The following is a 17,728-nucleotide window of genomic DNA, read 5'->3' on the forward strand; positions in this document are numbered from 1 at the left end:
CCATCTTATATATATATATATATATATATAGAGGGAAACATTCCACATAGGAAAAATATATCTAAAAACAAAGATGATGTGACTTACCAAATGAAAGTTCTGGCAGGTCGACAGACACACAAACGAACACAAACATACACACAAAATTCAAGCTTTCGCAACAAACTGTTGCCTCATCAGGAAAGAGGAAAGGAGAGGGAAAGACGAAAGGATGTGGGTTTTAAGGGAGAGGGTAAGGAGTCATTCCAATCCCAGGAGCGGAAAGACTTACCTTAGGGGGAAAAAAGGACTGGTATACACTCGCGCACACACACACATATCCATCCACACATATACAGACACAAGCAGACATATTTTTCAAAATGTCTGCTTGTGTCTGTATATGTGTGGATGGATATGTGTGTGTGTGCGCGAGTGTATACCTGTCCTTTTTTCCCCCTAAGGTAAGTCTTTCCGCTCCCGGGATTGGAATAACTCCTTACCCTCTCCCTTAAAACCCACATCCTTTCGTCTTTCCCTCTCCTTCCCTCTTTCCTGATGAGGCAACAGTTTGTTGCGAAAGCTTGAATTTTGTGTGTATGTTTGTGTTCGTTTGTGTGTCTGTCGACCTGCCAGCACTTTCATTTGGTAAGTCACATCATCTTTGTTTTTTTTATATATATATATATATATATATATATATATATATATAACAGAGGGAAACATTCCACGTGGAATCCTTATTATCTGGTAGCTTCAATTCTGAAAACCTCACTTCAAGAATTGAGGTGGGAAGTGTCTCTTTTGATCCACGGCAGTTTTAACAGTTTCTTGAAATATTATTTCACAGTCTTCTTTGCTGTACAATGCTATGTTTCGATTTTCTTATCCATAACAAATATTTGGGATGGGGGAATTATACCTTGAAAGGTTTGGGTCTTCGTTTTCTCAAAATTATTTTCAGTTTGACGGAGTTGATCTTTATCATATATACGCTTGACATTTCTTACTACTTTTGCTGTTTGTCGCTGAACTTCCTTAAATTCTGAAAATGAATTTTCTTCTTGTTAGAATGCCACTCTTAACCTGCTTGCATCTGTTTTGTCAGGGCTTTCTAACACTCTTGGTTCTACCATCTACATTTGTTTGTTCTCCTTGTCGAAGCTGTTTCCTCTGTAATATTGAGCATTCCATCCTTCGCCCCTTCCTGAAACTTCAGCATTAATCTCCTGGAAGTTTTAAATGGAGTTTTTGTTGTTATCATGTTCTCCATAGCTATCATTTTCTTCTTAACATTTAACCAATTTTCATCTTGATAAATATTAGACAGTGGTCTGTTTCATTGTTTATCCCCTTTTTAACCTTCTCACTCATGATTTCCTTCTGAGTTTTCATGGATATTGTTACATGGTCTATTTGAAATCCACCAACAAGTTTATTTAGTGATATCCAGGTTTCTTGTTCGCAAGGCAATTTCTTGAAATTTGTAGACATCAGTTTCAGTTTAAATGCTGACACAATGTTATAAGTTTTCTGCCAGTTTTATTTGTTTGCTTGTGTGCTGGAAAGTCCTACACAATTTTGTGAAAACATTTCTCTTTCCCAATGTGGTCAATTTTAATATTATCTGAAATTTCCTGGATTTCCAATAGCAGCATTTCCCAAAACTGCTCTATCTTCTTGGTGTTCTTTATGTTATTGACACTAATTGATTCACGGGTATTAAGGAATGAATATGTTTTGTTTGCATATCTTACTGTTAACAGAGAAATCCTTTCTGAGGGAAATATAAATTCCTTCACAGCATCAATGGTTAACAACATAGCTGCCCCCGAGTGTGTTACGGCTTTCATCAAACAGTTTCTGGTTTTGTCTATACAGATCCTATAAAGCTTAAACCCCATAACATGTTCATCTTTGAATCTTGTTTCCCATAGGGCAAAAAATTATGTCCTTTTCATGAAGGGTGTTAGTGATCTGTTTCAATTTTCTTATTTGTAAATGCATATTGATGTTTAATATCCCAAAAACATATTTATTTTTCAGTTGTATTTTAGAATTTCTGTTTCCTGAAAGCTCCAACTTTTTCTTAACCCTGTATGTTGGTTAAGGCCTTCCAGAACTCAATGGCCCAACTGCAATACTGGTGCAGTGATGGATTCACATTTCAGCTTCCCGCCTGGAGTAGTTTCTTCTGTATTTGTTTCCATTATGCTTCATTACTGAAAGTATCTGGGGTATGCAGGTGTACATCCCAGAAGTTAAGATATAGGTTTTGATTCTGAAAATGCATTGCACAACCAGTTTGAGTACTTGTAATATCTTTTGTCCCTTTTTGTCATGGACTGGATAAAGCAATTTAGAGAGAGGGAGAGAGAGAACAACTAGCATCTACTAGTTTCAAATCAGCATCTGCTTGGTGCAAGGGGCACAGTGAGTGACAAATGTAATCAATGAAATTCCTAAAGTAAAATATGCAAGGCAGAGTATGATGATGTTGTGACTCGCCGATCATTTAAAGTGCCGCCGCGCAATTACGCACGTCCTCTACGTGCGGCACTGTCTGCCTGCCAGCCATGCAGCAGCGGCGCCACCTAAGCGGCCAGCCGAGCAGCGGCCGCTAGACTGAGACTCAGTGCTTATCTGAACGCTAACGAGTACATATGTTAACTTACTCTGTGACATATATGTGTTGTAGTGTCGTTCCTAAATATACTTGTTAAACTAGAAGTTCTAACAATTGGCGACGAGGTAGTGGATTTTTCCTTTTCACCGTTGACTCACAGGGTTCCATGGCTACTGTCGAGCAACTCTTGCAAAATCTCCTTGAACAGCAAACGCTTCTAACGGCGGCGATTCGCGATTTCGGCGCGGCGTCAAATGCGGGCCGGTTCTCGTCGTTGGCTGTACCTCCTTTTCCTCCTTACGACGAGACGGCAGAAGACTGGTCGGATTATGAAAAACGTCTTCGACAGCACTTCTTGGCATTTTATGTCTCGGACGAACAAGCATGTAAGTCTCTGTTCCTTTCCTGGATTTCGCCTCAAATGTATCGGTTGTTGTCGCAATTGGCCCCTTTGAAGGATCCTGCGTCTTTGTCCTTTGCTGAAATGTGTTCCCTTCTGTCGGTCTATTTTCAAAAGCAAACGCATGTGGTAGCCTCTCGTGTTGCCTTTTATCGTTGTCACAAACAACCCAATCAATCTTATCGCGCTTGGGCTGCTGAACTTCACGGCCTCAGTCGAAAGTGTCACTTTGTTACTGATGTTCACAAAGAATCCTATGCCGATTCCATGGTACGGGATGCTATTATCCGGTCGGCGCCCGACAAAGAAGTTCGGCAATGTGCTCTTCAGTTGGCGAATCCGACTTTAGATGAAGTTCTCTCCATTGCGCAGTCTTTTGAAATTTCTCGCGCCGCTGGGGCACAAATAGAAGCGTGGGGTGACGTCGGGGAAATACAACCTCTGTGCGCTGTTGACGACGCGCGCGGCGCGTCCCCGCCGGCCGACGTGGCCGCAGTGCGCTCCCACGCGCAGCCTCGGCCAAGCCGTAAACAAACCCCTAAGAAACTGCAGCAAAATCCCCGGCAACTTCCTTCATGTCCAAGGTGTTTTACGAAACATTCATGCGTGGATTGTCCACAACGTTGGGCTGTGTGTCACAATTGCAAAAAGAAAGGTCACGTGTCTTCCGTTTGTAAATCCGACCGCATAAATGACGTCCATGAACATGACGCTGATTCTGATTCTGTGTTGTCTGTCAATTGCACTTCTTCCCTTTCCGGGAAGTTATTCCTCACTGTCCAAATCCTTGGTCGAGATGTTCGCATGCAAGTGGATACCGGTTCTGCCGCCACTATAATTAATTCTCAGACGTATCTTCAGCTGGGTTCTCCACTCCTGTCCCCTGTCACTCGGCAATTACGGACGTACAATAAACAGAAGATTTCTCTCTTGGGACAGTTTAATGCTGAGGTATCTTACAAATCCGTCGTTCGCACTGTTCCCATATTTGTGGTCGACCAGGGCAACGCAGAAAATCTTTTTGGTTTCGATGCCTTCCGCGTTTTTGGGTTCTCCATAGATGACTCTGTCAATATTGTCTCCGACGCTATTCCTTATGCTAAACTGGATTCTTTGTCGACGACCTTTTCGTCCATTTTTTCTCCTGGGTTAGGCCGTGCACACGACTTTGAAGCTCATATCACGCTCAAACACACTGCTCGGCCTAAGTTTTTTCGGGCTCGGCCCATTCCTGTGGCCCTTCGTGATCGGGTCAAACAGGAGTTGGATCGTCTCACTACTTCAGGGGTCTTGCTTCCTGTCACTTCCAGTGAGTGGTCCTCTCCTGTCGTTGTCGTTGCCAAGCCCAATGGTGCTCTTCGTCTCTGTGGCGATTTCAAAGCCACGGTAAATGCTCAATGCCTCATCGACACTTACCCTATGCCCCGTCCTGAAGAACTGTTCACTAAACTCGCTGGAGGGCAGTATTTTTCTAAAATTGACCTGTCAGAAGCTTATCATCAACTTCCTCTCGACGCTGCTTCCCGGCAGTTTCTGGTCCTTAACACGCCTTTCGGCCTCTATCAATACCAACGCCTGCCATTCGGGGTTGCTAGCGCCCCTGCTCTCTTTCAGCGATTCTTGGAACAATTATTGCTCCCTGTCCCTGGGTGTATCAATTACATGGACGACATTGTTGTCACGGGCTCCACCACTGACGAACATCTTCAAAATCTTCACACACTTTTTACTGTCTTACAGACTGCAGGTCTTAAGTGTAACCTTCAGAAATCACAATTTTTTCAGGCATCTATCACGTACTTGGGGTTTCAACTCTCTCGGGATGGTATTCGTCCACTTCAACAAACTGTCGCTGCGATCGATGCCCTTCCTCGCCCTACGTCTGTTAAGGAACTGCAGGCCTTCTTGGGGAAAATAGCATACTATCACAAGTTTTTACCGTCTGCAGCGTCGGTGGCTCAGCCATTGCATCGCCTGTTGCATAAAAACGTGCCTTTTCACTGGTCCGCATCATGTGACGCGGCTTTCCAGAAATTGAAGACTATGCTGATACAGGCCCCGTGCCTAGCTACTTATCGACCTGGCCAACATCTTGTCCTTGCTACAGACGCCTCTCACTACGGGGTTGGGGCAGTCCTTGCGCACCGTTTTTCTGACGGTTCGGAACAACCCATTGCTTATGCCTCCAAAACGCTCACGGATGCCCAACAAAAGTATTCTCAGATTGAGAAAGAAGCTTTGGCCATCATTTATGCTCTTCATAAGTTTGGTGTTTTTCTCTATGGCACAAAATTTCATCTTGTTACGGATCACAAACCACTTGTTTCCTTGTTTCACCCATCAACGTCACTTCCCGACAAGGCTGCGCACCGCCTCCAGCGTTGGGCTCTTTACTTGTCCCGTTTCAACTATGAGATTCATTTCCGGCCAACGGCTCAACATGCAAATGCTGATGCTTTGTCTCGCCTCCCCATGGGCCCTGATCAGGCATTCGATAGGGACGAACTTTTGTGTTTCCACCTGGATGTTGCCGAGCAGCGGGTTGTGGACGGGTTCCCCATCACTGGGGACAGGCTGGCGGCTGCTACGGGTTCTGACCCTACCCTCTCCCGGGTTTTACGCTATATTCAGACGGGTTGGCCTGATCGCCCGTCCGCTAAGACTTCTGATCCGTTGCGGAACTACTACCCTTTGCGCTACCGCCTCACGGCTAGGGATGGTGTTATCCTCCTCTCCACTGACAATGTTTCGCCGTGTGTTGTGGTCCCCGCGTCTTTGCATGCTTCGGTCTTGCGCCTCCTTCACCAGGGGCACTGGGGTGTGTCGCGCACCAAATCTCTGGCGCGCCGTCATGAGTACTGGCCTGGCATCGACTCTGAAATCATACACATGGTCGCTGCCTGCGGCCCTTGTGCGTCACAGGCCGCTGCCCCGAAGTCATCTTTGTCACCGTGGCCTTCGCCTGAGAAGCCCTGGGAGCGCATTCATGCTGATTTTGCGGGACCCTTTTTAGGTACTTATTGGCTCCTCGTAATTGACGCCTACTCTAACTTTCCTTTCATTGTCCGTTGCACGTCACCTACCACCGCGGCAACCACCAGTGCTCTCGCCCGCATTTTTTCTTTGGAAGGCCTCCCCTCTACTCTTGTTACTGATAATGGTCCGCAATTTGCCTCTTCTGACTTTGCGGATTTTTGTGCTCGTCACAGTGTTACGCATGTCACGGCCCCGCCGTTCCATCCACAATCCAACGGTGAGGCTGAACGACTGGTCCGCACGTTTAAGGCTCAGATGCGGAAACTTCTGACTTCTTCTGCTGCTGATGAGGCGCTTCTCCAGTTCCTGGCGTCTTACCGTTTCACCCCCATGGGCGATCACAGCCCGGCTGAGCTCTTACACGGCCGACAGCCCCGCACTCTACTTCATCTTCTGCGGCCTCCCACCTCCCGGCCGCGGGTGCCGTCACTTGGCCGGTTCACCGCCGACGACCTCGTCTGGGTACGGGGATATGGCAGGCGGCCAAAATGGAGCCCGGGCCGCATCTTAAGACACCGTGGCAGACGCCTGTATGAAATCCAGACGGACACAGGTGTTGCAGTGCGTCATTCGGACCAGCTTCGGCCTCGGGTGCCAACAACACCTGTTCCGAATGCCGCCACACCACCCTTGACTCTCCCTGATGCTCGGGATCTTGGCACATCTCCATACTCACAACACCGCCCTCTACCCGTCATCGCGATGCCAGCACCAGAACGGATGCCACCAGACGACGTGCCCATGCGGTAACCGGAGGACCAACCAGTGTCAGAGTACATCTGCTCGCCTCCTCCTCCAACAGACGCTGACGCATCGCCCATGTCTCCTGTCATATCAACTGGACTTGCCGCAACGGGCAGATTGGTGCGTGGGGCCCCAGCAGATTCGACCCCTACGTCTCCTGTCATCTCGACCCGTTATCATCGGGGACACTTCCGTCCGTACGGGAAGCCTCCTCCTCGAGACTTTACGTCGAGTCACACAACGCCTATGGACGTCAGCCATCTCCAGGACACATCCATCAAGACCAGTGCAACAATTTCAAAGGGGGGAAAAGTGTTGTGACTCGCCGATCATTTAAAGTGCCGCCGCGCAATTACGCACGTCCTCTACGTGCGGCGCTGTCTGCCTGCCAGCCATGCAGCAGCGGCGCCACCTAAGCGGCCAGCCGAGCAGCGGCCGCTAGACTGAGACTCAGTGCTTATCTGAACGCTAACGTGTACACATGTTAACTTACTCTGTGACATATATGTGTTGTAGTGTCGTTCCTAAATATACTTGTTAAACTAGAAGTTCTAACAGATGAATATTTGGCTTTTCATGCTATGACAATCAAGCCACTTGATGAAAGAGGAAAAACACAGCGTTGGGAGTAATTACAATCCATGAATTCATTTTCTGCAGGTAGACTGGATGTAGTGATGGATTCTGATGTTGAGTTCCTCTACTACACACTACTTTAAATCAGTTGCTCAACAGCCATTCATGTGCAAATGTCAATTAGACTCAAGTTCTTATTTTCATCAATGCTGAATTGCCTGGCATGCAAAGATGTGCAACTGTGAGCACTGTCACAATACAGAAGCCAATTCTTTGACTGAAATTTATAAAGCAATGCTTCACACAATCATTTCAGCACATCGAAGCAGTAATGCTTGTCAACAGCAGTCTCTTAGGAAACAAGATCATGGTCAAATACTACATTTATTTTATTTTATTTAAATTATTTATTTATTTATTTATTTTTTTTTTTTTTTTTTGGGGGGGGGGGCATTATTTGTACACTGGTTATAAACATTTTGCTTTCTTTGATTGTGGTGTTATAGAAATCCTCCATTGGCTTGATCATTGTTTTGTTTCTACACAGTACCCATAAAACCATGTCTTACTGCCTGTAATGATAGTGACAGAAGTGTGATGTTCAAGTTGTTACATCATCTACATAACTAAAAAAATTGCCAAACATGTGAAGCTGTATGTATGATAGACACTCCAACACAACTAATTGCTCCCCATAAATGATGCTTGGCCAACTGAATGAAAACAGACAAGTATGTAGCAGGATAGCCTGTAACTGGCATACCTCTGTCTGCAGGAAAGGAATTCACATTACCTTTGGATTCCATCCATATTTTGTTACTCTTTACTGATTAAAATCTTTTTGCCATTTGTTTTTGTAGCTACACAGAGAATTTAGAGCCTCTTTTAGAGTACATTTATTTTTTATAGCTGCACACAATAACTAGTTACCTGAACTTTTTTAAAATTAAAATTCATCTTTTTTTAACAGTTATGTAGATGTTTAATTATTCCACACTATAGCACTTCCTTTGCATTTCATACGTAACTCTTTATTTTCAGTTGTTATTTCAATTGTATTTTAAAATTTTTGTTCATATCAATTATCAACACATTTAAATCTAGTGGTTGGGTGATGGACTATTCACACAGAGACACTCTTGACCTTTCTGTGTGTGTTCAACTTGTCATTTTAAAGGAAAATATCCATCCACAGAGTTCTGCATGGAAAATGTTGCTAGGAACAGCCCATGAACTTTCTACTTTCCCTAGAATAATCAACTGTCGCAAAACGTACTCTTCAGTCAAGAAACCAGGAAGTAAAGTTTACCTACAGTGACAAATTATTATCCAAAGATACACATAGAAGCCATCGACGCATATAAATATGAGGACAATTTTAATGGTACAGAATAAATAATAAAACTTATTGATACATGGACAATAGCTCTACAGAACTGGCCAGATGATAGTTCAATAGTTAAGTTTTATCTTTGACAAGGATTATCTCTGTCAATCATCTGTAAATTTCTACCACACACCTTTTTCACAGTGTCACTCTCTGACGTCTGACTCATCAGTCAGTAAAACAGCAGAACAAGGAGCATCTCTGGAGATACTCAATGCTGCTCTGGACAAACCATCAGAATCGAAAAACTTTCATGGACCATAACTACACAACCCAGAATATCTACCAGCAACTATGACCATTTGTGAAACCCTTCATTGTAATTTTCCTTTTGATACAATTAATCACCTTTTTGGCACCATTCTTCTTATTTTGCCAGTGTGTTATCTGTAATTTTTGCTGTCACCTTTTTAGGGTTCTGCCCCTGAATCACTAAAAACGGAACTCTTGTAGGATTGCTTTGTTGAACAACTGACTGTCTGTCTGCCTGTCTGTCCAATTGTTAAGACCCCTGAAATTTATGTCAAATACTAAGGTACACGGTCATGCAGCAGTGTAAAAAATTTAAGCTTCTAAGTCAATGCAATCAAAAGATATGGCTATCTGTAAAGACACTTTTTTCTTAAGAAAGGGTAGATGTATCAAACTGAAAATTAGGTCAAATATGAAGGTCTATAACCCCTTAGTGGTGTAAATAATAGCTTCTACATTAATGCAGTCAAAGATATGGCCATATACGAGGTCTGTTCAAAAAATTTCGGAACATTCATAGCTTCATTGATTGGCGACTCCATGGAGTGTTCTGTGCATCACGACAAGATAATGGATATAATTGGAAGAAGAAACAGCATTGGTCGTATTTTTTTGTTTTATTATCCATAAAATCGATTTTCGGTCACTTAGTGACCATCCTCAGTGCTGTAATATACAATTAAAATTGATAGTTTATGTGATCGTTTTAAGCTTGTTGATACCAGTGCCTATCAATTAAAATTGATAGTTTATGTGATCGTTTTAAGCTTGTTGATACCAGTGCCTATCAATTTTAATTGTATATTACAGCACTGAGGATGGTCACTAAGTGACCGAAAATCAATCACATAAACTCAGTTTATGTGATCGCTCTAAGCTTGTTGATACCCGTGCCTATCAATTTTAATTGTATATTACAGCACTGAGGATGGTCACTAAGTGACTGAAAATCGATTTTGCGGATAATAAAACAAAAAAATACGACCAATGCTGTTTCTTCTTCCAATTATATTCATAACTTCACGCCACTCGTGTGTTGGAGCGAAGTGCAGTTGGCATCCCTGCACACACCTGTGTTTAATGTGTAATTATTGGAAGTTTCACTATTGTATGTCTGCTATTTATTGTACAGTACTGTATCGAGTAGAACATTGTGTCGCATAGTTAGAGAATTTTGAGAGGACAGAGTTAGAGGAGCAATGCGTCTGCATTAAATTTTCCATGAAATTCAAGAAAGTCTTTACACAAACAAACCAAATGATGCAGGAAGCGTACAGTGATGAGTGTGTAACCCCTACTCAAGTGTTATGAATTGTTCGCACAGTTTCAAAATGACCAGATGGAAGTCAAAGATGACCCACATCCAGGATGCCCTCCGATGACTACTGATGACGCTGATGTCAGAAACATCACAGAAATTATGCATGCCAATCAATGGCTGACTGTCCAAGAGATTGCAGAAGAATGTACCATTTCAGGTAAATCATGTCATGAAATCCTGACACAGCGTTTTGGAATGCATCGTTTTGCTGACAAGTTTGTCCCACAGCTCATGAGTCGAGACCAGAAAGACCTTCACCTCGCAATCTGTGAAAAGCTATTGGATCGCGCAAATGAGAACAAGATGTTCCTTAAGAGAATCATAACTCATGATGTAGAGACCAAGGTTCTATCTTCACAATGGGTCATGTGAGTTTCTCCAAGACCAAAGCAAGCTCGTCAGGTAATATACAGAGTGTATATGTGGACGACGAAAAAAAATTCCCGGATTACCGGTTAAAAATACACTTTCTTCCAGATGAAAATACACTTTCTCCATATTAAGTAACAGTATAATTTTCCTCAGAACTGTGAAACTTATCAATCCTGTCAATGGTTGTGGTTTTACACACCGGCGTAGAATTTCCCGGCACTTTGGAAAACGAAACTCAGGGGAAAAAACATGTTTTGGATAGATGTCTGATGTGCAGCAACATGTACAATGCATATTTTCGTATTACAAAAGTTTAAATTCAAATTTCACCAAACACCGCATGTTACTTTCTGAAGGACTGAAATCGAGATTGCAATGCGCTTTTGTAAGCCAGTTGTAATTCATGTCAAACCATCTCGCCAGCCGATGAGAGCGGATATTCAGAGCATAGGACACGTGATGTAGTCAGCCAATCGCAACATCACTGTTAAGAAGCGCAAACACACAAATAGGAAAAGGTAATGGTTTAAATTAATATACATAGCGTTGCTACAAGAAAAGAATAGCTTTCACGTGTAATATTGGTCTCTAAGATTAATAAGTTGCAAGAGAAGCTATGCTGTTACACATAAAGTTGATCTTTTTTGCGTGAGTTTCACTTTAAGATACATCACACAATTGTGCCAGTAATATTTTTAACGACATAAATGTCTGATCTTCTGGGCTCGAAAATATTCTAAATGGTCGTCCTCAAAAATCGGATTTTTGAATGAGAGCCAAACACTGATTTAAGAAATTCATCGGACAATCATCTTGCAAAAAAGGAAATTTACTTTGAAAGTAACATTTTTCGAACAACCATTCTCCACGTGAATATTTTCCAGCGACCTGTTAGAAATAAATTCATTTTAGCAGTTGCCAGAGAGCACTAGATAACAGGCGTCACCGTGCTTGCGCAGCTACGCTGACACAGGAAGCCTGTACATTTGTACGTATAAAACATTACAAGATCTTACATTATGTCATAAAAGAAACAAGACATTAGAGGATACTCCAAGAGCATGGGAATTTTGTGAACCTTACTAAAATGCATAATTCAGCTTAAAGTGCACATTTGTATGTCCGGGTTCAGATGTAAATTTTCTTGGTGTACCAGTACTATATTATCTCATGTTCGGTTCTTTATTATGGTATAATGCCAAACGTGCTAGACGATGAAAATGTGCACTTGAAATTCAGCGAACAGTTAAAACTAGCCAATAGTGTTGAATTAAACACTTCGTTTCAAATAAATTGACTGCCTCAGCAGAAAAGATTAATGAAAGTCAAATTTCTTTAACACACCGACAAAAATAACTTCATTGTTCTGCAAGGCGATTAATGTTTGATTGTCAGAAAGGTGGAAACAAAATAAAATCTGAAACTAATAACATATTTTAGCCTTCCGTAATTATGTGAATGTATTTTAATTCACTTGATAGCTCCCGGCCACAGAAATCCGTTTTGTTTTCATTTGACGTGAGAGCAATAAACGAAGAGGAAACAGCAAAATCACTTAACATAAACATGGGTCACGTGGAGACTACCCACCTCCCCACAACTCAAGACCGCTCTGTGCATCAGGTTGGGATCTACGATATTTCCGAACTGGGGAAATATTAGATAGTGACGCTCCCCTCCCTCGAGCATTTGAGGTAGGGTGCAGAAAAAATTAAAAAATCAGCTTTTCAAAGATATCTTCATTTTTAGCGCACATCTTTCTGAAGAGTCTGATACATAAAACATATATGTTCGAGGGAACTTAATACATGTTATTTGGTCTTAAGTGTGCTGAAGTGCAGTGCCACACCTCTTCACACAGCATTCTTCCATCGCATGTCACTGTATTTCACTCTGTGGAATTCAAACGTGTAATATTTTGTAATGTGTGCCATCAAACTATATTCAGGCCAGTGGAAATTAAAGTGTGCTGTGGTGCCTCTCCTGCTCCCAGTCAGCCGGTTTGACATCCTGCCCCTCTTTAAAAATAATCTCGCAATTAATACTGTATGGGATTATTTGTAACCGGCAAAACAAGAGCTCTTCAGAAAATTTGCAGTCTTTACTAACCTATTAGCTAATAATTGTTTTGTGTGACATAAAATGAAATATAGGATAGATAAAATGAGTAAAGACAAGAGACAAGCAAGACAGTACACATTTCTTCAATTCTTAAGTCCTAGCTTTTTTTTCTCTCTAATCTTGCCACAGCTTTATATGGCGTACTTTCTTTTCTGGGAAAGACTCTATTACCTCATCAAAGTTTTGTCAACGTTTTGCTACATGAAAAAACGAAATATCGTTGTCCAATACTAGAAACTCTGTTAATACAAATAGTACCCATAACTGGTGCGGTTTCTCGATCTGATTACTTGTATTTTGTCACTGTCTGCTAGATAAAACAAAATAGGCCTGGCTAATATTGCAGCAATTGTTACACACACCAAATAAACGAGACTGTTTTGGCATAAATAGTCATTTTTATAACACCACAAAATATAACTCACGAAGTACCAATATCAAATGCCTGTTAGGCCTACTACAAGCTAAAAGTTCTATGTTAGGAAATAGTTTCACGTTTCATTCATACTCTCTCATACTCTCTAGCTTCTGAAGCATAAGATCGAAAAGTAGTAGTATGAAATTTTTATATAAATTTGTAATCGTCATATTCTTCCGTAATTGTGAGTCCCCATTTCTTCTCCTTCCTCGTTCTAACAAACAATCTTGTCATCACTAATTCTGTAACTATTCCTGCCAGTGTCAAAACTTATTCTCTGGTTAACTTCACTAACCCTGCCACAATCACCGGTTTAGTTATCCCGCATTTATTCTCCAGTTAGGCGTTATTACGTGTTCGTATAAAGCATTTTCCACGTGATTCCCAGAATAGAACTTTAGCAGCTGCTAGCCAGGGACTCTATAACTGGCCCTTAGTAGTGTAGCAGTCTGGCCAAAAATATTCTGTCAGAATTTAATTTTCTTGTATACACGGAGAAGACAATACATAATCTTTGTTGCTTGTTATTCCTGTTAGTCGTTTATTTCCACTCTGGTAGTCTGAATCTATGGAATTCGCTAGTAATTATAACAATGCTGATCATTTGCAAACCCAGTCAACAACATAAACAGCGACTGGCATTCACCCGTTGGGCTTTATTCACTCAGCTTATGTAGCCCCACCCCTTTTGTCTGCAGGAAAGTTTATTTCTAGATGTAATGGTGGTTCCCCTGGTAGAGACATCATGTACACTATGCACGCATTTAAAAATCAATTTACAATTCATTCAGAAATCAACTTAGAATTTGATCAAAAATGTTCAAAAACCAACAGGGATGCATTCAAAACCATATGAATAATCTATAGACCAACGTGTGCTGAATACTAGGTGCTTTGTGAATCAAGGTCTTTTTCCTCAATAATGTGAATTTGGCAGCCCCCACCCCTCCACCCCCTTGAAACTGCTGCCGGGGGTAGATACCTTGGTTTGCCCCCACCCCCTAGTTCCAGGCCTGTTGCGCATACGTGAATCTGGCAGCTTAGACGCACCAGTAAAATTTTTCCAGATAGCATCTGGATGCTTACTGCTATTGCTTACGTAGCTAACTGCCACACTTCTGTAACCAGAAGCGGGAGAAGGTACTACTCATACGCTACTCAAACTGCACATATGCTTAAGCTCGCTTGCAATCGCTCAAACACCAGCCGCTGTGGCTGAGCGGTTCTAGACGCTTCAGTCTGGAACTGCGCTGATGCTATGGTCGCAGGTTCGAATCCTGCCTCGACATGAATGTGTGTAATGTCCTTAGGTTGGTTAAGTTTAGGCAGTTCTAAGTCTAGGGGACTGGTGACCTCAGATGTTAAGTCCCATAGTGCTTAGAGCCAGCCGCTCAAACGAATATAATGTAAACAGTTGTGACGTCACACTCATCGGAGGCAATTTGTTGTTATGAAACATTGCATAGTCTTCCTAAAGCCTTTGACACATTTTGCTGTTGGCAGACACTTGTATGAGCACTGTGTTTTGTTGTTGTATATGGTGCATTTCCTTTGCAACTGAAGTGCTACAGTATTATTCTGCAGTAGCAAGATACAGTAATATTCTTTCTTAGAGTATTGGTTCTTACCAGTCAAAGTTACAAAAATTTAACTGAAAACTAAAGCAATGAAAAATTCCTGGATTTCTAAAAAATTCCCAGGTTTTTCCGGGTTTTCTCCCGGATGAAAAAATTCCTGGGTTTTTCCCAGATCTCCTGGGTCATATACACCCTGATATATCAAAGACATGCTGATAGTTTTCTTTGTCTTTGAAGAATTAGTTCATCATGAATTCGTGCCACAAGAGCAAACTGTTAATCGATGGTACTATCGGGATATATGGCGACAGCTGTGACAAAATGTGTGAAGGAAATGACTTGAAATGTGGTGAAACAATTCATGTCTCCTCCCCATGATTTCCTGTTGGCACATGACAATTGCACAAAAAACGAAATCACTGTGCTGCCTAATCCTACATTCTCTCCAGACCTGACCCCTGCAGACTTTTTTTTATTTCCAAAGTTGAAAACCCGATTGAGAGTGTGAAGATTTGCAACAACACACAAGATGAAAGAAAATTTGCAGATGCCACTTCATTTGATCCAGCAAGAAGTTTGCCAAGACTGCTTCTGGAAGTGGGAACAGTGTTGGGAGCAGTGTATCAATTGTGGAGGAGAATATTTCAAATGAGACCATGCACAGTAAGTAAAATGTAAGTGCAGAAAAATTTTGTGGACAAAATTCTGGAAATTTTTGAACAGACATTGTATGCCATATATTTTGATACTCGTGAACCCACTCATCAAAAAATCTGTATGCATCTTGGGCTGGGAGACTAGTAGTAAAGCATGTACCCGGAAACCCAGAGGTCACAGGATCAAACCTCAGTCAGGCGATGGCCTTTTCAGTCTCTGTTTTAACCTAGTCTTCACCTCTAAACAATGTGAGGAATTGCCAGAAATAAGACACAGTTTAGATTCCATGTTAAACTGTAGGTCCCCTTTCCCTGGTTGGATAGCTGGTATAGGTTAGTGACACACAGATCGCTGAAGTGGCAACCAATAGAAAGATTCGTATCACGCCTTAAGCGACATGAAATTATTATTTTTACTATGTACATAATCAAGTCTGTACGGAATCCTCAGAGCACGAGTTTCCACTTACATGTAGCCCCCCCCCCCCCCCACCCCCCACCCCCCCCGCCTCCAAGTCCTCAGAGATCTCTTTTTCAATGTCTAGCAAGCAATTTTTTTCCTTTGTTTGGTAATCTTCAGTCTCCTCCTCTCTCTGACACTTCCCCTCCTTTCATTTTTGTTTCATCACTGTTTCAAAAGCTACCAACAGTTTTTTCACTTTTAAATGAGTCTATCAGCAGTACTGTAAATTTGCATCTTGATGACCAGCTATTCTGCTCTTTGTAATTTTACAGTTACTTCAAAAGAAGTTTCCCTTTGATATAATTATAAATGATCACTACATCACCACCAACCAGTAACCAGGCTTATGGCTGCCACCTGTCAATGACAGAATAACTATCCAATGAAATGGCTTGTAGTCTTAAAAATCAAATTCAACCACACTGCCTCACATTCAATGCGTGTACAAAATTACATAAAATATCATTTAATTTGCAAAGAATGACTTACACATACAGTAGCATAGTTTTAACAGAAATATATTTGTGATAAATACAAGAATACTGAACTTTAAAATTCAATTCTCTTTAACTGAAATATTTATAATAGCACTTACTGTTCAGTCTTCTGAGAATCACTCACAAGCAGCTCCTCGGCAGCAAAAATTTTTGTCAACTGCTCACAGATCTGTTCCACAGGTGCATCTGTACCCTGGTCATCAAGTATCTGTCAACAGCAATAAATACAATTCCAGAAGTACAACACACCTGATCCTTTTCTATAGTCAGATGTTGAACAATGTACAACAGTTATGGTCTTTTGTTAGACCTGCAAGACATACCTGCAACTCAGTTAACATTATTCATTGATTTTTAATGTGTGGCAAGAAGACATACACATAAAAGTATGAAACAAGAACATTATCCAGTAGACTGAAGCTTCTTATTCTTCATTCGTTTCTCCGTCACATTAGTAAAGTTACTACGAGTATAAAATATTATATCCCACAATGTAAATGGCAATAGTGTAGTATCTTGTACACACTGATGAACTTACCATCTGCGGAATCTTTAGAGTCTGCATAACATCTGGTGGCATGGCAACAGTTGGTGGATGCGAATTAGGGGAAAATCTTGGAGAGACGGCAATTCCCTGTGGTGGTGTTTTGAGTGGAACAGTTAGTTCTGCTAAAAATTTTTCATCAACTGGTTGTAACTGATGCTGTTTCTTCCTCTTACGGCCTGAGAAAATTACATAAATTACCAAACTGTTTCTCATGGTCCAATCAACTGGTTATTTAATGGATTTAAAGTGATATTTGAAAATAAAATTAGAGGAAAGGTATTTTTTGACAGCTGAAATTTCTTTTGTAGAAGAGCTAACAATAACTGATATCAACTTGTGCATAAATGATAATAGTCAGAGCAACAAAAGCAGGCAGAGACAACACATACCTTAATGCCACAGCAAGTAATGTACCACTTGAACTGTTACAAGTGGCAACCCAATTTTAACAACCACTGTATAGTATGGCACTACATGTTACTATTGAGAAGTATGAGGACAGTTCAATAAAGAATGATCATAATTCTTTTATGGTCATAATTTCTCGTGTTAAAATTTAATCTTATGATATTCTGTTATCTTAATGTGCAACAAACACACTGTAGTAGTTCCATTGTTGGGACTCCTGATTCCTGCCTGTGAGAGGCAGGCAAGGTCAGACATGTTCAGTATAGCCTACTGCTGGAATGGAGGTAACATGCGAGGAACAATATGTGGCTTTGAAATTCTGCTTTCGTCTCAAAAAATCTTCAGTTG

The 17,728-nt window shown here is 41.5% G+C and overlaps 1 protein-coding gene across 1 annotated transcript in view; it reads right to left on the reverse strand.

Annotated features, from left to right (window-relative positions):
* Positions 1-17,728, reverse strand: part of LOC126202102 (meiotic recombination protein REC8 homolog) — a 352,636-nt gene that overhangs the window by 235,097 nt on the left and 99,811 nt on the right. Inside the window, exons 5-6 of the mRNA XM_049936836.1 lie at positions 16,964-17,148; positions 16,524-16,633 (exon numbers count right to left, since the gene is read on the reverse strand). Coding sequence (XP_049792793.1) covers positions 16,524-16,633; positions 16,964-17,148 — 295 coding nt within the window. The remainder of the gene's footprint in view (positions 1-16,523; positions 16,634-16,963; positions 17,149-17,728) is intronic.

The sequence above is a fragment of the Schistocerca nitens genome, chromosome 1 (assembly GCF_023898315.1).
Source record: "Schistocerca nitens isolate TAMUIC-IGC-003100 chromosome 1, iqSchNite1.1, whole genome shotgun sequence".
Classification (NCBI taxonomy): domain Eukaryota; kingdom Metazoa; phylum Arthropoda; class Insecta; order Orthoptera; family Acrididae; genus Schistocerca; species Schistocerca nitens.